Here is a 22,404-nt window from a genome sequence, read left to right as displayed (position 1 = left end):
AATCTTACCTCCGCAAGGGTCTGCCGCCTCCAAGGTCATTAGCCCTGGCCAGGCAGGGTCCCTGCTCAGCTAGCACTGAGGGCCTTGACTTAGAGCAGTTTGTATCCCAGTGCCAGAGGGAGCATGAGACTGTGAGGTCACCAGAGCCCCTAAAGGGACAGATCGATAAGGGGTCCTGAAGGGGATCACATGGAGGTGTCCTGAGGTAGAGGCTTTGACTGAGGGTGGAAACCCTGACTTGTAGCTGTCCACTTGGGCAGGTTGACGGCTAGTTGGTTTGGAACAAAGCCTATTTTGGGGTAGGAAAGATTGAAGAAGCTTTTCTGCTGGTCACAGTCCCTGTCAGTAGGCTGGAGCTACAACCAGTGGAAGCCAGGGAGATGGGGTGGGGAGAGCTTTCTGGTGTCGCCCCATCTCTGCTCTTCCCTCACTTCCTGTGGTGACAAAAGCAAGGGTCCTGTGGAGCCCTTACGTGCTGGCAGTGTGCTTCCTGTACCCAGCCGCAGCCCGCCCTGGGGAGGGACTAGCACAACTTTGGTGATAAGGCCACCACGGGCTGACCTCTAAAGGAAGCAACTGAGCAGCATAAGGCAACCCCAGGCCAGGGGGACAGGTGCTCCACCGCCGGCCACCTGCAGCAGCAGTCCCTTGCAGTCTAGGTAAGTGCAAGACCCGGGAGGACTCATCTGTCCCCTGCCCTAAGTCTGTCTGTGCTCAGCAGCCACACTTCTACCACCTCAGAGGCTTGTGTGGGCGGGCGTGCTGCCTGAGAACTGTGGGCCAGCGCTTGTTTGTTCTGAGGGATAGGTGGGCTTGGCGGATCTGTGAGGAGAGTTGGCCCACTCTGGTGTCCAGCAGGGTGCTCTTGAAGGAGTCGTGGTTCTTTTGAGACAGGGTTTCTCTGTAGCTTTGGAGGCTGTCCTGGACTAGCTCTAGTCCAGGCTGGCCTCGAACTCACAGAGATCCACCTGCTTTTTTTTTTTTTTTTTCCTTGAAGCCGGGTTTCTCTGTATAACAGCTCTGTCCTGAAACTCACTTGTAGCCCAGGCTGGCCTTGAACTCAAAGAAATCTGCCTGCCTCTGCCTCCTGAGTGCTGGGATTAAAGATGTTTATTTACCACCACCCTGGGGCTTGAGTGAGTCTGTTGGGCCTTGGTGTTCTTACCTGAGACCTGAGCTGGCTGGAGAGTTCCAAGGAACTGTCCCTTCAGCCCAAACACCTATGAGAGTAGAGGGTCTCAGATGGCTTGATTACAGAAGCTGTCTCTGTCAGTGCCCCCAAGGCCTACCTGCCTACCAGATCCCAGCGTCTGCTCACTTTGCCTCAGCAGAAGCAGCCACAGCCATGGCGGGGATGAAGACAGCCTCTGGGGACTACATCGACTCGTCCTGGGAGCTGCGGGTGTTTGTGGGCGAAGAGGACCCTGAGGCCCAATCTGTCACCCTCCGAGTCACGGGGGAGTCACACATTGGTGGGGTGCTTCTGAAGATCGTGGAGGAGATCAGTGAGTCCGTGACCCCCATGTCCCCAGTTTGGCACACAGGCAGTCATGATGGCTCTCCCTGGCACTTCTGGGCCATCCCTGCCCTGCCGTTCATGATAACCTTGTCACAATGACTCAGGCAACAGCTTAATTGTTTGGTTCCAAAGAAGATATTTCTTAACATCCTCTCACTTCCTCCCACTCCTGCTGGTTCTGTCTAGTCTTGAGGGACATACAGAACATGGTCCCCTGTACACCTCGCCTGTGCTGAGGCCTCAGTCTTGTTCCTGAGGTCTAAAGGATGGTGAGGAGGTTTCTGAGGGCCCGGGGGGTCTACTCCCCTACACTTCCTCCCCAGCAAGCCACTTGGCAGGCTGGTAACGGAGGTGGAAGGCCCTGCCCCCACAGGAAGTTATGGTAGAGTAGGCTGGTGTGATATCAGTCACCCAGAGTCACCCAGAAGGCCCCATGGGGGCTTCTCATCAACCTTCCTAGTGGGGAATGAGAGCTATCACTTCCTGGGAGGATGGCAGGAAGGCCTCCGATAGCCAGAGCCGGAAGGCATCCCACCACGAGCTCCTGATAGCCAGAGCCGGAAGGCATTGCACTGTGAGCTTGGGTCCTAGGCCTCTGGGGTAGGGAGAGGGATGGGAGGCAGGCTTTCTAGACCCAACCAATCCTATGTACAGTGCAAGACAGGGACCAGAGTGACTGGGTCGGACAAGCCTCAGCACAGCCAAGTAACAAGGCTAAGGCAGGGAAGGGAACTGCCAGAGGCAGGCCCCAAAGAGCCTGTGAAAGCAGAAGTTGGGGAGCAGAGGGGTGGTCCCTCAGAAACCAGATGTCAGACGGAGTTGGGGGCTTGACCTGGACCAAGGCAGAATAGAAGGGCTTGAGAAGGTGGTGGGTCCCAGGGCACAGCAGGGGAGCCCCAAGGGCGGAACACAGCCAGCTAGACCTTACCAGGAACCCCTGCTGGGCTCCTCAGGCTGAATCACAACAGTCCCAGGACCTCAGTCCCCAGCAATAGGGGCATTCTCCCCACCCTCCCACTGCCAGTGCGTGGTGAGAGCTTCCCCGGGGACCTGACTAGGAAGGGCGGGGATTTCAGAGTGGTCTCTAGAATGGGGAAGACCTGGCACTGACGCCAGGACTTGAGGAAGCTCTGAGTGTTAAGGTCTCAGAATAGTAAGACACCTGGTTTGGGACAATGCAAGAAGCCCAGGTGGTGGCCTGACAGCCCGGGAAGGCCCTTTGGCCTCCTGAGGGACTAGGTACTTGCCTTGGACACGGCATGGCCACATTAAGGCAGACCTTTGCAGGGTCCCTTGTCAGCGGGACACTGTGGGGTCAGGGGTGGGGGATATATGAGGGCTCAAGAGGCCAGACGGGGAGGACAGAAAAGGTGGGTTTAGAAGTGAAATTGACATTAGCTCAAGGTTGGACTAGACGCATGGTGCTTGAGTGTCAGAAGAGTCCTTGGTGGCTGGATGGCCTGGGAAGGAAGGGCTCCTCTGTCCAGCCACGGCAGGCTTCAGCATAACATTTTGGGAGGCTGGGGCTAGTCTCACGGTGCAGCATCCCAGCACTGGTTATGGAGTCAGGTGAACAGGAGTCTGGGGTGAAGGAAGCAATGAAAATGCCCTAGAGTAGAGGGCCATGCCGTCCCAGCAGAAGCTAGCTAGCAGCTGAAGTCATGGCACAGGAGAGACACCCAACCCCCAGAAGAGGGTATGACCAAAGAGAGGGAGAGGTTCCAGGCCAAACCCCAGGAAAAGACAGGTGAGGAGTAGGTGGGGAGAGCCTCCTGAAGAGCACAAAGCCACAGCAAAGGCTGCTGGGCATGGAGGCAGTCCCAGCCCTCGTGAATCTACAGCCGACATAGCAAAACCCTGACTCAAGTTTAAAAGCAAAAGGCCAAGGGGAGAGGAAGTGGGGGCAGAGCGAGGGCCTCTGGATGGGGCTCAGAGTCCTGCAGAGCGGGGCGGAGAAGCTTCTCCAGTGTTCGGTATCACTGGAGACAGTGGGGCCACAGGTCAGGAGCTGGCAGGAGTCCAGGAGGGAGACAGGGATCAAAACCCAAGTGGGAGGACCAGAGAGAGAGGCCTAGAATCTTAGCAGGTGGAGAGCTTGCCTAGCAGGCACAAAGCCCTGGGCATGACTCTCAGCACGGCATCAATGAGGCATGTACCTGTAATCCTAGCATTTGGCCATTAGAGACCGGGATGAGTGGACCAGGGTTGGTCTGAGCTGTTCAGTTCAAAACCCTGTCTGGAAACCCCCAAACAACAACATGCCGGGGCCCAGCAAACGCAGGCGGCTGTGTGTGTGCTCAGCAGCTTTTGCCCCATTTATTTCTGTATTCACACTTCTTTGGGGGAGAGAATAAGGCATCCTCCTGTGTCATCCATTGTCACCCCAATTCCTGGTCAGATGACAAGTGACATTCACATTTCCAAATGAGCGCTTCTCTTTTAGTGTCAAAATTGCACAACACTTTGTAACGCAGCAGCCATGAGTCAGGATGATTGTTACATCTTTTTTGTTGTTGTTTTTGTTTTTTTTTTTTTCCGAGACAGGTTTTCTCTGTAGCTTTGGAGGCTGTCCACCCCCCCCCCCCCCCCCCCGGCTGATTGTTACATCTTAACTAGAGAACTGAAGCTAGAGAGGTGAAACACTGTGAGCAAGGTCGCACAGCTAGTGACTAGAGATTATTTGGTTTTGGGGGTTTTGTTTTGTTTTTTTGGTTTTTCGAGACAGGGTTTCTTTGTGTAGCTTTGCACCTTTTCTGGATCTGGCTTTGTAGACCAGGCTGGCCTTGAACTCACAGAGATCCTCCTGGCTCTGTCTCCCAGTGCTGGGATTAAAGGCGTGTGCCACCACCGTCCAGCCTGACTAGAGATTATTAACAGCCCTGAAGACCTGCAGGTATTGCTATTGTTGGTGGTGGTGGCACACGCCTATAATCCCAGCACTCGGGAGACAGAGCCAGGTGGATCTCTGAGTCTGAGGTCAGCCTGTTCTTCATAGCAAGTTCCAGGCCAGCTAGAATTACTTAGTGAGACCCTGCCTCAAGAAAAAGAAAGACAGACAGACATATATAAATGAAGGGCTGGGTGGTAGTGGCACATGCCCTTAATCCCAGCTCTCAGGAGGCAGAGGCATGCAGATCTCTAAGTCAGCCTGGTCTAAAGTGAGTTCCAAGACAGTCAAGGCTACACAGAGAAATCCTGTCTCGAAAAAAACCAAAAAACAAAACAAAACAGAGAAGTCATTGAACCAAGCATTCCAGAATACACACGGGCTATAAGGAGTCAACGTAATAAAGTACGAGGTGAGGTCATTACAATTGAGGTACCCATATTCCTGGTTGCGGGGCTCCCCTCGGAAGTGATGTAACAACTGAACCCAGAAGGACCAGCAGGAGTCAGCTATCAACCATTCCATCATCACTTTGGAGCCAATCCAATCTGGCCCACCTGTGGCATCAGTGCTGGGGCAGAAATGAAGAAGGCTTGGCAGGGCCTTTGAAGGCCAATGGATGCCCCTGGGTCCTCACAGATCGCAAGCAGGACTGGTCTGACCATGCCCTTTGGTGGGAGCAGAAGAGCCAGTGGCTGCTGCAGACGCACTGGACACTGGACAAGTATGGGATCCTGGCAGATGCCCGCCTCTTCTTTGGGCCACAGCACCGACCTGTCATTCTGCGACTACCCAACCGTCGTGTGCTGCGTCTGCGTGCCAGCTTCTCCAAGCCCCTCTTCCAGGCTGTGGCTGCCATCTGCCGCCTCCTCAGTGAGTAGCAGTGGCCTCTTCCCCTTCCCCGGCCAAGCCACCTAAGCTTGTTCTTGCCATAGTCTCTTCCCCAGCCTATCAAAGGGTGTGACTTCCCTGGGGTATCTGTGTGGGAAGGTAGGGAGATGACCTAGCACACCCTTGGTGCTGAGGCCTTCCTCCCTTCAGGTATCAGGCACCCTGAGGAGCTGTCCCTGCTTCGAGCTCCAGAAAAGAAGGAGAAGAAGAAGAAGGAGAAGGAGCCTGAGGAAGAGGTGCATGACCTGACCAAGGTTGTCCTAGCTGGGGGTGAGTGAGCATGGCCAGCCCGGGCTGGGGCCAGGACAGAGACTGGCCTGGGAGGCCAGAACTAGGGCCAGGCCTGATTGACTCCCACTGACACTGCAGGTGTGGCACCCACCTTATTCCGAGGCATGCCAGCTCACTTCTCCGACAGTCCCCAGACTGAGGCTTGTTACCACATGCTGAGCCGGCCACAGCCGCCACCTGATCCTCTCCTGCTCCAGCGCCTGCCAAGGCCCAGCTCCCTGTCTGACAAGACCCAGCTCCACAGCAGGTGCATGACCCACACCCAGGCCACCCTGCCCAGGGCCTAGCTCACCTACCCTCTGCTTCCTGCGTTCAGGCCCTTCCTCTCTGTGCCCTGACCTCTGTGTCATACCCAGGTGGCTGGATTCATCACGGTGCCTCATGCAGCAAGGAGTCAAGGCCGGGGACGTGCTTTGGCTACGATTTAAGTACTACAGCTTCTTTGACCTGGATCCCAAGGTGAGCTGCGGTCTGGAATAAGAGGGTCCAGCTCTGGGAAGTTAGCCGCTGTGAATCAGATTGTCCGACCATATGCTCGTCTGAACCTCTGTGAGCTGATCCTACCAGTACACTGCTGGGCCTCCAATGATAAGGCAGATGGAGACAAGTCTCAGCGCTGGTTTCTTTAGGACCTGCCTACTGAGGGGTTATGGCAGAAACCCATGTAGACAGTGGTGGGTTCTGGGGATTTTTTGTGGGTTTCTGGTCGGGAGGTTCTGAGCTGGGCACAGGGAGGCCACTTGGATCTGCAGGGCCTAGGAGGTGGGCTCAGTGGGCCCCATTCTTAGCCTGATTTCTCCTCTGCAACAATGTCGTCTGACCCTCTGTCCCCACACACTGTCTGGGGCCCCACAGGCTCCTCTTCCTAACTGTGGCCCTTCATTGCAAACATACAAATGGTGGTCTACAGAGCACTTGGGTTCAAGCTATCGGCAGAGTCCCTCAACGGTCTCTTCTGAGCCAAACTGCCCTGTTGCCTTCTACCCACATCTACACACAGAAGGACACCAGCTGCCCTCCGTGCAGCCGGTCCCATGGTTCCAACCCACCTACATACTTTGTTTTTTGAGACAGGGTTTCTCCGTGTAGTTTTGATGCCTGTCCTGGATCTCCCTCTGTAGCCCAGGCTGGCCTCGAACTCACAGAGATCTGCCTGGCTCTGCCTCCCGAGTGCTGGGACTAAAGGCGTGCGCCAATGCCACCCAGCTACTTTTTTTTTTTTTTAAATAAGGATTAGACCTAGGTTTTTTCCCCACAAATGCTAGACAAATGCCATACTACTGAGCACTCTCCCAGGCCCTTTGGGACTACTTGAATATTATTTTGTGTATGGGTGTTTTCTCTGCCTGTATGTCTGTACAGCATGTGAGCCTGTTATCAACAGAGATCAGAAGAGGATGTCAGATCCCCTGGAACTGGAGCTACAGAGAGTTGTGAGCCACCCTGTGGGTGCTGGAAACTGAATCTGGGTGCTCTGGAAGAGCAGTCAGTAATTTTTTTTTTTTTTTTTTTTTTTTGAGCTGAGGCTTGAACCCAGGGCCTTGCGTTTGCTAGGCAAGTGCTCTACCACTGAGCTAAATCCCCAACCCCGCAGTCAGTAATCTTAACCACTGAGCTGTCTCTCCAGCCCTGAACTTTTATTATTTATTTATTTTTAATTTGAGATAGGGTCTTGCTAAGTTATCTAAGTTGTAGAACCTGGCCTTGAATCTGTAGCCCAGTCAGACCTTGAATTTCCAGTCTTCCTGCCTCAGTAGTGGGCAGGATCACAGGCCTGCATCTTACTTGCTCATTAAGGCATGGACATAGCCAATGGCTCTTCCTCTGGAATCATCTTTCTCTCACAGAGTCTGTGTCCCATGAGCTAAGGGGGTGTCTCTCTCTCTCTCTTCTTGTAGCTGTACCCAGGCTCTGTGGCTTCTATTTCTCCTCTTCCTCAGCTGCCCCATGTGTACACCTCAAGTCAGAGGTCATTGTCAGGTGTCTTCTGTCATTGGCTCTCACAGAACCTGGAACTCACTGATTCTGCTAACCCGGCTAGCTAGCAAAGGTTCTGCCTGTCTCCGCCTGGAGTGGGGGATTAGAGGCTGTTTCCCTGGTGCAGGGGATACGAACTCATGTCCTTTGCTTACACAACTATTCTACATCTGAGCCATCTCCTCCTAGCCCCTTCTTTTTGAAACAATATTTATCTATTTTATGTGCATGTGTGAGAGACAGAGTATGTGTGTGTGTTCCTGTGTGCCACAGTGTATGTGTGGAGATTAGGGGACAACTTGCAGAAGTTGGTTCTTCCCTTCCACCATGTGAATCCCAGGGTTCAAACTTAGGTGGTCAGGTTTGGCAGCAAGTGTCTTCACCCACTGAGCTATCTTGCTGGTCTTTTTAAAAAAATGGATTTTGCCGGGCGGTTTTGGCACACGCCTGTAATCCCAGCACTCAGGAAGCCGAGGCAGGCGGATCTCTGTGAGTCTGAAGCCAGGCCTGGTTGAGGTCGAGTTCCAGGACAGCCAAGGCTACACAGAGAAATCCTGTCTCAAAAAGTAAAAAACAGGCCGGGCGGTGGTGGCGCACGCCTTTAATCCCAGCACAAAACAGAAACAAATTGCATTTTATTAACTCATATATATGACTAGTAAATCTTTATGGAATACATTGTAGTAATTCAGTACATGTAATAAAATGCATAAATTCAAACCAGGGGACTAGGTATCCTGAGTAGTTAAGATTCATTTTTACTTTGTGTCTTACTGTTTTTGCCTGCATATGTGTCTGTTACCATGTGTGTGCTTGGCACACAGAGTCCAGAAACGGGCACTGGATTTTCTGGAACTGGAGTTAGAGACAGTTGTGAGCTGCCATGTGGGTGTCTCCAGCCCCATGTATCTTAGACTGTTTTACGCAGTCCTTACTCTACTAGTGGGAAGAACAGAATAGTTCCTTCTCTCTGGGTTTTGGTTTCTGCCTTCTTTAAAAGGGAATAAATTTTAAAAATTTTTATTACTTACATATTTTAAATTTACTTATTTGTGTGTGTGTGTGTGTGCACATGAAAGCAAGCATGTGCATGAGGGCTAGTGTGCACACGCTGATACAAGCAAGTGGAAGTCCAAGGACGACTTCTGGGAGTGAGTTCTGACCTCCCACCTTGCTGAAGCAAGGGCTCTTGTTTCTGGTTACAGCTGGAGCACTGTGTACTCCAGGCCATTCCCTTGTCTAGTCTCCCTTCTGCCTATAGGAATGTTGACCCTACAGAATGGGTCACCACAGACAGCTTTTCCACATGGTTTCTGAGTATCAGACCTGGGGCACCAGGCTTGTGTGGCCATTTCCTAAACCCATATTTATGGGTCACTTTGGCTGGGGGGTAGTGATGGTGCACACACCTTTAATCCCAGCATTTGAGAAGCAGAGACAGGCAGATCTCTGTGAGTTCGAGGCCAGCCTGGTCTACAGAGTGAGTTCAAGTTACACAGAGAAACCGTCTCAAAAAACAAAAAACAAAAACAAAAACAAAAAAGAAAAGAGTGTCACTTTGTAGCTCGGGGGCAACTCTGCTGCCTGTGAGTGCTCAGATTAGGGTTATTGTAAAATAGTTCTTTGTTTCTTTTGGTTTTGTCCCTGAGCTGAGGTAAAATACCCTGACAAAAGCTACTCAAAAAAAGGAGCAGTTCAGGGGGCTGGAGAGATGGTTCAGAGGTTAAGAGCACTGACTGTCCTTCCAGAGGTTCTGAGTTCAATAACCACACAGTGGCTCACCACCCTCTGTAATGAGATCTGATGCTTCTTTTTTTTTAAAAAAAAAAAAAGGCACAGTTCACAGCTCAAGTACAGTGAGTCAAGACATGGGAGTCAAGGCAGGCTGGAATCAGCTGGTCACATGACACCCACGGGAAGAAGAGAGCTTGCCTGCTGATGCTCAATTCCCTTTCTCCATTTACAAAATCTAGGCTCTCTGGGCGGTAGTGGTGATGCATGCCTTTAATCCCAGCACTCAGGAGGCAGAAGCAGGCGGATCTCTGTGAGTTCAAGGCCAGCCTGGGCTACAGAGTGAGTTCTAGGACAGGCACCAAAGCTACACAGAGAAACCCTGTCTTGAAAAACAAACAACAAAAAAACAAACAAACAAAAAATCTAGGCTCTCCTGCTCAGGGTGTAGCTCCCTACCCTGACATAGGTGGGTCTTCCCACATCACTGAACATAAAATAATCCCCACACACATGCTTCTAGGATAGTCAGTTTGACAACACTTACCTGTTACAGTATTATACAATCTTGTTTCCAGGCCTGAGGATGTGGCCCAGAGGTAGAGTACCTGTCTAGCCTGTGCAAGACCCTGGGGTAATCCACAGCCTTGCAAACAGATAAAATGCAAAAATCCTTACTTGGGGATGGAGTTGAGGTCCTGGGAAAACAGCCTGACCCTCCTAGTTCACTATTAACCTCAGAAAGGCCCAGCTACAGCTGCAGTACCGAGTGCTGACTGGTCTCTGAGACAACACCCCAGCTTCCTCCCACCCTCCTGTGGGCTGTCTGCTGTCTGCTCCTTCTACTCCTTCCCAGCCTCTGCTAGCCTCCAGCTCCATCTACTACTGCCTCGAAGTGACTTGGATGCCCCTGATTCTCCATCACACCTGCCCTGATGGGAGAGCAGGCAGCTCTGTGCATTTGCCCACCCCACCCCCTGGCATTGGACTATGGTTACTCCATCCCCACACTTCTTGGCACTGGCAGCAAAACCATTATCTACCCCACTCTATTCTCCAGGAAAGGTAGATTTGAACAATGTAGGTTTGGGGTCTTTTTTTGTTTTTTTTTTTTTTGTTTTGTTTGTTTGTTTGTTTTTTGAGACAAGGTTTCTCTGTGTAGCTTTGGAGCCTATCCAGGAACTCGCTCTGTAGACCAGGCTAGCCTCAAACTCAGAGATAAATGCTGGGTGGGATTAAAGGCTTATGCCACCACTCCCTGGCAAACAATGTAGTTTTTTATTTAATGTTTACTTTCTTTTTCATTTATTTGTTTTATTTGTATTTCATGTGCATTGGTGTTTTGCCTGCGTGTATGTGTCTATGTGTGGGATGTTGGGTCCCCTGGAGAGTCTCACTTTGTTACCCAGACTAGTCTTGAACTTGGGCCAAAGCCAAGTGTCCTGGCTGGGACTTTTGTGTATGCTCCTGAGCCCAGAGCCCTGTTCTGTGACCTAGCAGTTTTGTGCACAGCTATAGGTTGTCAGAAGATGAAGACTTAGCTCTCCTGGCCTCCCCATCTCCCCTCCCACACAGCACACATTTCCTTGAGTCTTACTAATCTACTGGTGTTTATGGTGTTTGATGAAAACAACGTAGCCTTGACTACAAATAGTAACATATAAACAGTGATCTTAGCAGAACCCAGAATAGCTGTGTTCATATTTCCTTTCATGGTCATATTTCTTTGGAGCTGATAGGTGACATATATGGTGTCATGGGTTGAACCCAGGACCCCGAAGGGCTGGGCTCCTCCACTACTGAACTCTACTTACCCAAAGTTAACTTTCCATAATGATAAGAGGGGCTGCAAAGGACTGCCTGGGCATTCCCCACACACTGTGACTTGCACAGGGCCGCTTAACCCAGCCCCTCCACACGGTACCCAACACAGTACTACCACTTTCAGAGCAGGTGAGTAAAACCAGGCTGAAGCAGGAAGGTGGACAGTTCACGCCTACCCTCACTGCATGGTGAATTCAAGGTCAGTTTGGGCAACGTAAGACCCAGTCTCAAACTAACAAGCAATGGTAATAATAATAATAATAATAATAATAATAATAATAATAATAATAACAATATTATTATTATTACACACACACATACACACACACAGGCAGAAGTTTCCCATCCTGACTGCCTAGTCCCAAAAAACGACTCTGAGGCTTATATTAATTGTAAATGCTTAGTCAATAGTTCAGGCTTGTTACTTCCTAACTCTTACATTGAAATTAACCCATATTTCTTCTTATCTATGTTCTGCCACATGGCTCAAGGCTTGTTACCTCATTTTTCTTTCTTTCTTTTTTGTTTTTTGTTTGTTTTTTCTTTTTTTGTTGTTTTTTTTTTTTTTGTTTTTTGAGACAGGGTTTCTCTGTGTAGCTTTGCGCCTTTCCTGGAACTCACTTGGTAGCCCAGGCTGGCCTTGAACTCACAAAGATCTGCCTGGCTCTGCCTCCCAAGTGCTGGGATTAAAGGCGTTCGCCACCATTGCCTGGTGTTTGTTTTTTCAAGACAGGGTTTCTTCTCTGTGTAGCTTTGTAGTCTGTCCTAAAACTTGCTCTGTAGATCAGGCTGGCCTTGAACTCACAAAGATCTGCCTGGCTCTGCTTCCTGAGTGCTAGGAATAAAGGCGTGCGCTGCCACCGAAGGGGTTACCTCCTTTTCTATACATCCTGCTTCCTTGGCATCTGGCTGTCGTCTCCTCTCACTCTGCCAGCATTCTCAGTGTGGCTTTCCTGCCTGACTTTATCCTGCTCAGCTATTGGCCAGTCAGCTTGTTTATTAAACCAGTCATAGTGATGTATATTCACACAGTGTACAGAAGGATTATTACACACACACACACACACACACACACACACACACACACATACACACACACACACACACACATATATATTAGTAGGGTCAAATTATTTTTTTCAATGTTTGGGGAAATGGGGGCTGAAGAAGCATCAAGAAGGCCAGGTTTACAGCTCCAGGTCCTGGCCATCTGGTAAGAGCTCCCTCACTTAATTACTATGTCCCTATACTTAAATCTATCTCTAGGTAACCAGTATTTCCTACCCAGTGCATATATACACATTCTCTCTCTCTCTCTCTCTCTCTCTCTCTCTCTCTCTCTCTCTCTCTCTCTCGTGTGTGTGTGTGTGTGTGTGTGTGTGTGTGTGTGTGTGTGTGTGTGTGTATGTAAGAGAGGGGGGGGGTCTCACTTTGCAGTTCTGGCTAGTCTGTACTTGTATAGACTACACTAACTTTGAACTCACAGAAATCCTCCTGCCTCTGCCTCCTGAGTGTGAATACTAGGATTAAAGGAGTATAGCACCACATGGTATGACAAGCATTTAATCCCAGCACTCAGGAGGCAGAGACAGGAGGATCTCTGTGAGTTCCAGGACAGCCAGGCTATGTAGAAAGATCTTGTCTCAATAATAACAAAAGAAAAGATATGGTCTCACTTTGTATTTGTACTCTGGGCCGTTCTAGAGTTTACTATGTAAGGCTGGGTGGTGATAGTGCGTACTTTTAGTCCCAGCACCAGGGAGGTAGAGGCAGGCAGATCTACAGAGTGAGTTCAGGACAGCCAGGGCTACAAAGAAAAACCCTGTCTCCAAACAAACAAACAGAATCAACTGTGCAGCTCAGACTCTGAAACTTGTGATAATCCTCTTGCCTCAACCTCCCAAATCTTGAGATTACAGGGATGAGCCACCACACCCAACTAGATCTAATCCCTCCCCCCCTTGCGCGCACCCGCGCTCGCCACAATATCATCAGTCTTTGGTTGGTTGAATCAGGATTTGGAGCCCACAGACCTGAGGCTGAATGTACATTTTGGGATGCTGTGTGCACAGATTTCAGAGGTGGAAGAGGTGGGACTCGGAGCATGCAGGGTCAGCTCGAGTAGGACCTCCCCCATCAGCAGCAAGAGACAGTTACAGCGCTCCAACCTCAGCAGCACTTGGCACTCGCTGCTTAACATAATGTGACCATTATGCATCGCTGAGATGTAACTTACATGTGCAAGCACCGCCCATCCTGAGTAGTTTATTTTTGGTCATTGTGTGTGGTTGTACAACCGCTGCCACATCCAGTTTCTCTCATTTATTTATTTGTTTGTTTGTTTGTTTGTTTGTTTGTTTATTTATTTATTTGCATGTATGTCTGTGTGAGGATGTCCAAAGGCCTAGAACTGGAGTTACAGACAGATGTGAGCTGCCATGTAGGTGCTGGGAATTGGACCTGGGTTCTCTGGAAGAGCAGCCAGTGCTCTTAACTGCTAAGACATCTCTCCAGCCCCATCAAATCCAGTTTTAAAACATTGTTGCTGTTCCAGAAAGTTCTCTAGTGCCCATTTTCAGTTTTTTGCCCCCGACACTCAACCCAGACAACCAGCAGTCCAACTTTTCCTGTGTCCTTGACCCACCTGCCCTAGTGACTAATAGACCCGGCTGGCCTTTAGCCGCTAGCTGCTTGGATAGCCTCTACAGTGCCAATTCTGGTCATGTCTTTGGCAGTTCCTGTACTGAGCTGGATCTGTCGGAAGAATAGCTCCTGAATCGACTTCTCCACTCTGTGCTTTGCCTTTCTTTCTTTCTCTCAATGGGTTGATAAACCATTCTGTTCTGCCATTGTATCTTTTTGTGACTGTCTTATGCACCCCAGGTTGACCTCAGTCACGGGCAGTCTCGAACTCCGACCCTCCCGCTTCCCTCCACAGTGCTGGATTGTGAGCAGTCATCACTAGGCTCAGTCTCATGTAGCACTGGGGATCGAACCCGGGGCTTACTCATTCAAGGCTGCCTCTCCTCTCTTTGCCTTTTTGACGCCCTTGCTCTCAGCCCTGTGGCCATAGAGTGTGCACTCCCATGGTGTCTGGGAGGCCCTCCTGCTCCTTGACCCTAGACCCCTTTCACTCACTCTTCCCTTCAGTGGTCCATTGTCACCCTGCAGGCCTCTGCCCTGTAGGTCACTTCCTCAGGGAAGCCTTCCTGGAGCGCTTTCCTGTGGCCTGTACTCTCCTGAGAGATGAGTTGAAGGAGCTACCACAGGGTTTCTCTCTGTAGCTTTGGAGCATATTCTGAACTTGTTCTGTAGACCAGGCTGGCCTGGAACTCACAGAGATCCGCCTGCCTCTGCCTCCCGAGTGCTGGGATTACAGGCGTGCGCCACCACGCCCAGCTAGCTGTCTTTTTTTCTATTCTGGGAGCACTTCCTTCAGGGGCTCTCTTCTTCTCTTGCCTATCCTCAGCAGGAGGCTGGCCTGTGGCCTGTGGCATGGTAGAGCAGGTTATAGAGAAAAGCTGCACTGTCTGCCTAGGCAGGGGGCAGGCCAGCAGGGTAGAGATGGGGTCTGCTGCTCATGTTGGGCCGAGCCTGAGTATCCACGACAGGCGCCATCTGACTAGCTCCCCTGACCCCCTGCTGCTCCAGACAGACCCAGTACGGCTGACCCAGCTGTATGAGCAAGCCCGCTGGGACTTGCTGACAGAGGAAATCGACTGCACCGAGGAGGAGATGATGGTGTTCGCTGCCTTGCAGGTGCCCGGGGCCCTGGGAGTGCTGGGGTACAAGGTCAAAAGGCCTTCCAGAAGGGAGTCCATCTCCAAAGAAGTCCAGCGTGGAGGTTGTGTGGGGCAGATGGGCCTCAGTCAGACTCAGCTCTAACTATGTGTCTCCTAGTATCACATCAACAAATTGTCCCTGAGTGGCGATGTGGGTGAGCCAGCCTCTGGGGACCTGGGGTTGGATGACCTGGATGCCGCCCTGAACAACCTCGAGGTGAAGCTGAAGGGGTCGGCACCCTCAGACATGCTGGTGAGGGGGACTTGGGCCTGGGGATGAGTGGGGTGGAGTCAGGGCCAGGCCGGGGACCCACAGTTCCCTCTCCTTCTCTCTTCCTCCAGGATAGCCTCACCACCATCCCAGAACTCAAGGACCACCTCCGAATCTTCAGGTTAAGTGTAGGGCCTGCTTGGAGAGAGGGGGAAGGGAGAAGGCAGAGAGGCCACGGTTCACAAGCTTCCTGCTCCCTCCAGGCCCCGGAAGTTGACCCTGAAGGGCTACCGCCAGCACTGGGTGGTATTCAAGGACACCACACTGTCCTACTATAAGAGCCAGGATGAAGCACCAGGGGACCCTATCCAGCAGCTGAACCTCAAGGGTGAGGGATGCCAGTAGTAACTGCTCTCAGCCTGTTTCCTCCTGGGACCTGGGTGGATACCATCTGCCCTGAGGCAGCTGTGGGTGGTGGGCTGACTTTCATACAGGGACCTCCTTCTTGCAGGATGCGAGGTGGTCCCTGATGTCAATGTCTCTGGCCAGAAGTTCTGCATCAAACTCCTGGTGCCCTCACCAGAGGGCATGAGTGAGATCTACCTGCGCTGCCAGGATGTGAGCAGGCTGGGCCAAAGGGGGGAGAGGAGTGGCAGGGGACAGGGCTGGAACGGCTTCAGGGTAAGAGTGAACGTGGCCAGATTTTACTCACCACCCTCTCTCTGTGTCCTTGCTCCAGGACCAGCAGTACGCACAGTGGATGGCTGCCTGCCGCCTGGCCTCCAAGGGCCGGACAATGGCAGACAGCAGCTATGCCAGCGAGGTGCAGGCCATTCTGGCCTTCCTTAGCCTGCAGCGGGCAGGTGGTGGCAGTGGAGGCTCAGGGAACCACATCCAGGGCCCTGAAGCCTCTGCTGAGGGCCTTAACCCCTACGGCCTTGTGGCTCCCCGTTTCCAGCGAAAGTTCAAGGCCAAGCAGGTGCCGGAGGAAGTGTGGGGGTGGGAACCACCATAGTGTTTACCTAGCCACCCTTGAAGACCCCTGGACCTCCAGCCCTCTTCCTTAGAAAACCCTGTGCTTACTTCTTTCTTCTGCCGTGTCCCAGACACCCCTCTGGAAGGGCTCCAGGTCTATTCTAGGGCCTGATTCAGCCACATGTGTACCTTAGTGATGCCACAATGGCTGCCTTCCCCTCAGTGTCCTGTGCCCGGGGGTGGGGTGGGGGTGGGGTGGTGGTGGTGGTGGTGGTGGTGGTGGTGGTGGTGGTGGCAGGGATCTTAGGGACTTTAGATAAGGGGAGGCCCTAAGAGTCCCTTACCAATATGGAACCGCAGCTCACCCCACGGATCCTGGAAGCTCACCAGAATGTGGCCCAGCTCTCGCTGATCGAGGCCCAGCTGCGTTTCATCCAGGCCTGGCAGTCCTTGCCCGACTTTGGCATCTCCTATGTGATGGTTAGGTATGATTCCAGCCCTGCAAAGCACTGTCTCTGCCCTCACTTGCTGCCAGCTGCTGTGTGCACACATCCCAGATAGGTCCCAGGCACACAACTCAATGCCTCTCCTCCCCAGGTGTCTGTGGGTACCTCTCCCTGGGGGTTCTGTGTTCCCCAGTGAGACAGAGCTCACACCGGACAAGCAGAAGACCCAGTGCTTTTCCCGGCTCTGTCATAGATGCTCCCCTCTCTGGGCCTTGGCCAGCTGTCCCTGTGTTATAGGGAGGACCCTGAGAACTCAGTTCCCAAGTCTACAGAGAAATGAATGACATGTGGTTGATGATGATGCACACAAGATCATTACTTAGAGGTGTGAACTATATGCCTAACGTTGGCAAATGCTTTTAGGATACCCCACCTTGTCAGCATCTGTCCATGGGGGGTAGCTCAGGTGTTATTTCTCAGGGGCTGCCCATCTTTTTTTTTTCTTTAATTTTTACTTTTTTTGGGGGGAGGGGTTGATTTTTCAAGACAAGGTTTCTCTGTGTAGTCCTTGCTGTCCTGGAACTCGCTCCATAAACCAGGCTGGCCTTGAACTCAGAGATCCACCTGCCTCTGATCCCTGAGTATTTTACATTTCTTTGGGGGGAGGGAGGGTTCGAGACAGCGTTTCTTTCTTTCTTTCTTTTTTTTTTTTTTTTAATTTTTGTTCATTGGTGTTTTGCCACGTGCTGTGAGAGGGTGTCAGATCTCTGGAACTAGAATTACAGACAGTTATGAACTGCCATGTGGGTGCTGGGACTTGAACGTGGGTCCTCTGGAAGAGCAGCCAGTGCTCTTAACCACTGAGCCATCTCTCCAGCCCCAAGTATTTTACATTTTTTAAGATTTATTTTGCCTTCCTTTAATCCCAGCACTCAGGAGGCACAGGCAGGTGGATCTCTGTGAATTCCAGGCCAGCCTGGTCGCCAGAGCCCATTCCAGGACAGCCAGGGCTACACAGAGAAACCCTGCCTCAAAAAACTGAAAAAGGGGGGTTGGGGATTTAGCTCAGTGGTAGAGCGCTTGCCTAGCAAGTGCTCGGCCCTGGGTTTGGTCCTCAGCTCTGAAAAAAAAAAAAAAAGAAAAAAGATTTAGTTTTTCATGTATGAGTGTTTTGTCTGCATATGTACATTTGCACTGCATATAGTGCCCAGTGCCCAGAGGCCAGAAGAGGCACCAGATCCCCTGGAACTGGAGTTAGAGCCCCCGTGTGGGTATTGGGAACCAAACCTGGGTCTTCAGTAAGCACTGTGTTTGTAACAGCAGAGCCAACTCCCCAGCCCCTCTATCTTACATCTTCCATTTGTTTATTTTGTGCACGTGCACATGTGGAGATCAGAGAACAATTTACAGGAACTTCTCCTTCTCCCACGTGGGTCCTGGGGATAAGCTACAGCCATCAGGTTTGAGGGTGAGGGTGACTGAACCCTCTTGCTGGTCATATTTTTTTTTAATGTTTTTATTTTAAATCTGTGTGTGTGAGTGTGTGTGTGTGTGTGTGCACGCACGCATTGTAGCAGTTATGTGGGGGTCAGAAGATAGCCTCTAGATCAATCTTTACCTTCCACCTTGAGACAAGAGTTCTTACTCATCACTGTGTGTTCCAGGTTAGCTGGCTGCAGACGGTCCAGAGACTCTCCCATCTCTGCCTCCCAACTTGCCATAGGCACATTGCAGACGTATTAGATTTACAAGGGTTCTGTATTCTCACGCATGTGTGGCAAGAGCTTTTCGCACTGAGCAATCTCCCCCAGCCTGTCTATCTTGTCCCAGGGACCACAAGCATGCACTACAGTCTTGGGGATCAACCTCAGGTCTTCATACTTGCAAGGCAGGTACTCTATTGACTGAAGCATCTTCTCAGTCCCTGGGTCCCCCCCCCCACCCTTGGTTGTTGAGACAGAACTTCATTCCCCATGTATCAAGTCTGATGTGAATTCCTGTCTCAGCCCCTTTGCTGGGATGACAGACATGCTACACCATGTCTGGCTAGCATCAGTCCATGAATAATCCCATTTTTCAGAATGGGAGCTTAAGGCTAGGAGAAACTGAACAGCTGCAGAGCTGCAGAGCTGGGGCAGGTGAGGCTGTGCTCTACCCTGAGGGCTCTGGAGCTGTGTACACACAGGGTAGGCTCCAGGGCCACACATGGTGTAGCCCTCACTCATATTTGCCCCTTTGGGAATTAGGTTCAAGGGCAGCAGGAAAGATGAGATCCTGGGCATTGCCAACAATCGACTGATCCGCATTGACCTGGCCGTGGGTGATGTGGTCAAGACCTGGCGCTTCAGCAACATGCGTCAGTGGAATGTCAACTGGGACATACAACAGGTAGGTCCCAAGGGAGGGCAGGGACAGGGACAGGTGGCCAGCTCAGACCCAACCAGGGCAAGGCAGAAGCTCCTGTTTATTGCCTGAGCCCACTGGACCTGTGACCACCCGCCCGCAGGTGGCCATTGAATTTGATGAGCACATCAATGTGGCCTTCAGCTGTGTGTCTGCCAGCTGCCGCATCGTACATGAGTACATCGGGGGCTACATTTTCCTGTCCACTCGGGAGCGGGCTCGTGGGGAGGAGCTCGACGAGGATCTGTTCCTGCAGCTTACAGGTGGCCACGAAGCCTTCTGAGGGCAGCCAGGCTGCTCTTGCTCCACTCACCACCTCCAGGGACCTCGCAAGCCCACGTCTACCTGAACTCTCTGTTCCACCACTCCCAGCATGCACCATGCTGGGACCTTTACCTGCTGTCACAGGCAGGCCAGGGCCCTGGCTGGGGTAGACACTGCCACACACACACAGTCCTCCTCTTGCCCTCCTGGCAGCTCACATCCCTGGCCTATATGTAGTCCCTAAGCACACGAGGAATGCCAGATGTGGATGAGGAACAAAGAATCCTGCTTTCAAACTGGACTTTCTTCCTGTGACAGTTTTCAGAGTTGTTGGTTTTTGTTTTGTTTTGTTTTTTTTTAATAAATACATATTTTATTGTTGGATCTTTCTTCTTCCTCCTCTGGAGCTGTGCCTGGGGCCACTCTGATACTCCGCTTCTTTATCACCAGCCAAGGAGAGAGGCTTTCCTAAGGTAGAGACAAGAGTTGCTAAGAGAAAGGCATGTCTAAGTCAGCCTACAGTGGGGAACTTGCAAAGGGCTTGAAGCGGAAGGGCACAAGCTTCAGGACACGGGGTAGGTGGTGGTTTGGTTCTCACGGGTAGGTCGTAGCTGCAGGGCCTCCTTGAAGTACTTGGGAAGCAGGAAGCCTTCGGCATTCCCTGGAGTCAGGATCACCCCGTTGGCAGAGCAGAAGAAGGGGATTCCATCTGCTCACAGAGCCAGAGATGTGACTGGTGCCCCTCGCTGACAGATCTGGGAGAGTCCCTGGAGGGTCCACACTTACCTGCCAGAGCTTGGGGCCCATCGATGAACACCACCACGTCACAATTTGGACGGATGCCTGCAGGGACAACTAGACTAAGGCCGGAGTACCTGGGCAGCATGGGGCTCTATGGTGGGATGGGGAGGTACTGCTCATGCAAGTCTGTGTGACCCTTGGTGGGGGACCTGGGAGGACAGAATAGGTGAAGGTGACACTGACCACTGATGACACCAGGGTCTCCAGGCAATCCTGAGGCCAAGTGGATGTGTGCCCTTCCTTGGCGTGACAAGCCCTTCAGTAGAATAGACGGCCAATGCTTCCAGAATGTACCATGGACTAGCATCAAAGGCAGGGCCTGTGGTGTCTCCAGGGGCATCAGCTCCAAATCAGGTACCTGGGAATGAGTGTGTGAATGGACAGCAGTGGGACCCTCCTTCCTGGACTGGGGTCCCACCTGGCTCTCCCTCTCACATGCCCCTGGGTACCCACTTGTAGGGAGTGGCCCTGATTGGCCCTGATGAGAGGACCAGTGCTGGGCTCGCCTGGCTGCAGGGCAAACCGCTGCTTTCCATTGTTATCCACCACGTGCTGCACATCCTCAACGGAGAAGCTGTGGAACTGGGGCAGCTGCAGGAGAGCTTGCAGGGGTACAAAGCCATCTGCAGGCAGCCAGGTGGGGGTGTGCTCAGAAGCCGGGGCTATGCTTAACAGGGGAGCCACAGGCAGCTGGGACAAAGGCTAGGCCTGGGAGGTCACATGAGCTTGTTCTGTGTGATCTTCAGCAAGGTTTCCCTTTTGGGCCTCATTTTGTTTTTTCTGTGCTGGGGTGGAACGCAGAGCCTTGCACCTGCTCGGCAAGAACTCTGCTAAGGAGATACACTTCTATCCCAAGCCTCATTTTTTCTTTTCTTTTTTTGGTGTTTTGAGACAAGACAGCTTTGGAGCCTGTCCTGGAACTTGTTCTGTAGCCCAGGCTGGCCTCAAACTCACAGAAATTCTCCTGGCTCTGCCTCCCAAGTGCTGGGATTAAAGGCATGCAGCACCACCACCCAGCTAAACCTCATTTTTCTTAACTTACAGAGGAAGGTGACCAGCTTCATGGTGGGCTGGGCATATTGGTACATGCATATAAGCCCGGCACTTGGGATGTACAGACAGAAGAATCAAAAGTTCAAGGTGTTTTGAGGCTAGACTAGGTTACATGACACCTTGTCTCAATATGAAAAAAGGAGGGGTAGCTTTAGAGATGGTGTATCAGTTAAGAGCAATGGCTGTTCTTCCTTCCAAACGACCTGGGGTCCGATTTCCAACCATCTGAACTCATTCCAGGCCGAATGCCCTCTTCTGCAAGCACGAGGTATGCATGTGATACAGATATACACACACGCAGGCAGGCAAAACACTCATACACATAAAAAAATTAAAACAAAAAAAAATATAGCATATCTGCTTCAGGCAGAGTAACTTAGTAAGTACTAAGTAGTTGGCCCAGAGTGGACATCCAGTAAACATCAGTTGTCTCAGTATGCCCCCTGCCATCCTTGGGAAGTGTTTATAGGACCAGTTGGCTGAAAGAGACATCATGCGGCCCAGCCTGGACAGGGGCTTCTCTTCCAGAGGACATGAATAAGGGGTTCTGGGCCTTGATTTTCCTGTACATTCGGAGAGTGTGCCTGTTCTCTGTTCCTGCTGGGGCAGTGTTGAGAGTTGAGGAGACAGGGTTCCAGCTGCTCCCTGGGCTCCTAGTTTCCATCATGCTCACTTACCAGCTCGCATGGGAAGTCCCAGCTTCAGAGCTCCATGGCGTAGGACATAGGACAGGGCCTTAGACAGCTGCACATCTCTGTCCTGAAAGAGTCCAGTGATGATGGCCTGTGTTTCAGTAGCTAGCCCTGAGTCCTACTGCAAAGGTAGACCAGAAGAGCTCCAGTGGTCTCTGGGACCATTGGTCCTGCAGTCTTCCCACCAAGAAACCAAGGCTCAGGTCTCCTCCCCTGTCCTGCCACTGTGGGGGTGAGGATGGAAAGGTGCACACCTGTTCCCGGGGTCTATGGGACCGTCTACCTTCCTGCCTCCTTCCACCAGGGGCGTTCATGGCCAAGACCTGTAGGGATCAGGGACGTGTGGCCATAAAGTCACAAAGGCTCAGGATGGGAGAACCGCACTGATCATCCCACCCGGGAACCTCTGGTCCACACAAGGAAATTTGAGGCCCAGCTGGCGGAACTTGCCCAGGGTCACACTGGCAGCCACGAGGCCCGAGGGATCCGGATCAGACCCGGCTTTCCGGAATCGGGTCACGGATCTGCTGTCCGGATCTCGGGACTGGAGCGCGAAGAGACGCCAAGGTGAGCCAGGCCTGCGCTTATCAGAAGCTCTTCACCGTGGAAGGCAAATCGCAGACCCGGACAAGGACTGGCCAATGGGAAGACGCGAAG

The 22,404-nt window shown here is 51.8% G+C and overlaps 2 protein-coding genes across 4 annotated transcripts; one reads left to right on the top strand and one right to left on the bottom strand.

Annotated features, from left to right (window-relative positions):
- Positions 1-273: 273 nt before the first annotated feature.
- On the top strand, positions 274-19,554 carry Fermt3 (fermitin family member 3). Of its 2 annotated transcripts, none has more exons than XM_036203465.1 (15): positions 274-659; positions 1,332-1,505; positions 5,046-5,279; positions 5,448-5,567; positions 5,667-5,835; positions 5,945-6,047; positions 14,772-14,879; positions 15,021-15,155; positions 15,245-15,294; positions 15,377-15,501; positions 15,625-15,731; positions 15,853-16,092; positions 16,449-16,573; positions 18,781-18,922; positions 19,041-19,554. In XM_036203465.1, the coding sequence occupies exons 2-15, from the start codon at positions 1,346-1,348 to the stop codon at positions 19,218-19,220; spliced, it is 1,998 nt and encodes a 665-aa protein (XP_036059358.1). In that variant the 5' UTR covers positions 274-659; positions 1,332-1,345; the 3' UTR covers positions 19,221-19,554. The 2 variants fall into 2 exon arrangements, with proteins under 2 accessions (XP_036059358.1, XP_036059352.1); XM_036203459.1 differs by having other exon boundaries at positions 1,329-1,505.
- Trpt1 (tRNA phosphotransferase 1) lies at positions 18,981-22,392 on the bottom strand. Of its 2 annotated transcripts, XM_036203505.1 has the most exons (8): positions 22,198-22,392; positions 22,002-22,070; positions 21,733-21,814; positions 20,456-20,625; positions 20,186-20,360; positions 19,988-20,044; positions 19,800-19,910; positions 18,981-19,669 (listed from the first exon to the last, which is right to left on the bottom strand). In XM_036203505.1, the coding sequence occupies exons 2-8, from the start codon at positions 22,059-22,061 to the stop codon at positions 19,575-19,577; spliced, it is 750 nt and encodes a 249-aa protein (XP_036059398.1). In that variant the 5' UTR covers positions 22,062-22,070; positions 22,198-22,392; the 3' UTR covers positions 18,981-19,574. The 2 variants fall into 2 exon arrangements, with proteins under 2 accessions (XP_036059398.1, XP_036059390.1); XM_036203497.1 differs by having other exon boundaries at positions 22,002-22,392.
- Between the last annotated feature and the right edge of the window lie 12 nt (positions 22,393-22,404).

Source organism: Onychomys torridus, chromosome 1 (genome assembly GCF_903995425.1).
Source record: "Onychomys torridus chromosome 1, mOncTor1.1, whole genome shotgun sequence".
NCBI lineage: Eukaryota > Metazoa > Chordata > Mammalia > Rodentia > Cricetidae > Onychomys > Onychomys torridus.
Note: the sequence above shows the minus strand (reverse complement) of the source record. Positions and strands in the feature narration are given on the sequence as shown.

Excerpts from the sequence above, each read along its gene's own strand:
- Fermt3 (XM_036203465.1), top strand. The coding sequence starts at position 1,346 with ATGGCGGGGATGAAGACAGCCTCTGGGGACTACATCGACTCGTCCTGG. Across the intron at positions 15,156-15,244 it reads CGGCACCCTCAGACATGCTG|GATAGCCTCACCACCATCCC; the intron begins GTGAGGGGGACT and ends CTCTTCCTCCAG. Across the intron at positions 15,732-15,852 it reads TCTACCTGCGCTGCCAGGAT|GACCAGCAGTACGCACAGTG; the intron begins GTGAGCAGGCTG and ends TCCTTGCTCCAG.
- Trpt1 (XM_036203497.1), bottom strand. The coding sequence starts at position 22,061 with ATGAACGCCCCTGGTGGAAGGAGGCAGGAAGGTAGACGGTCCCATAGA. Across the intron at positions 20,361-20,455 it reads ATCAGGGCCACTCCCTACAA|GTACCTGATTTGGAGCTGAT; the intron begins GTGGGTACCCAG and ends ACTCATTCCCAG. Across the intron at positions 19,911-19,987 it reads TGGGCCCCAAGCTCTGGCAG|ATGGAATCCCCTTCTTCTGC; the intron begins GTAAGTGTGGAC and ends CTCTGTGAGCAG.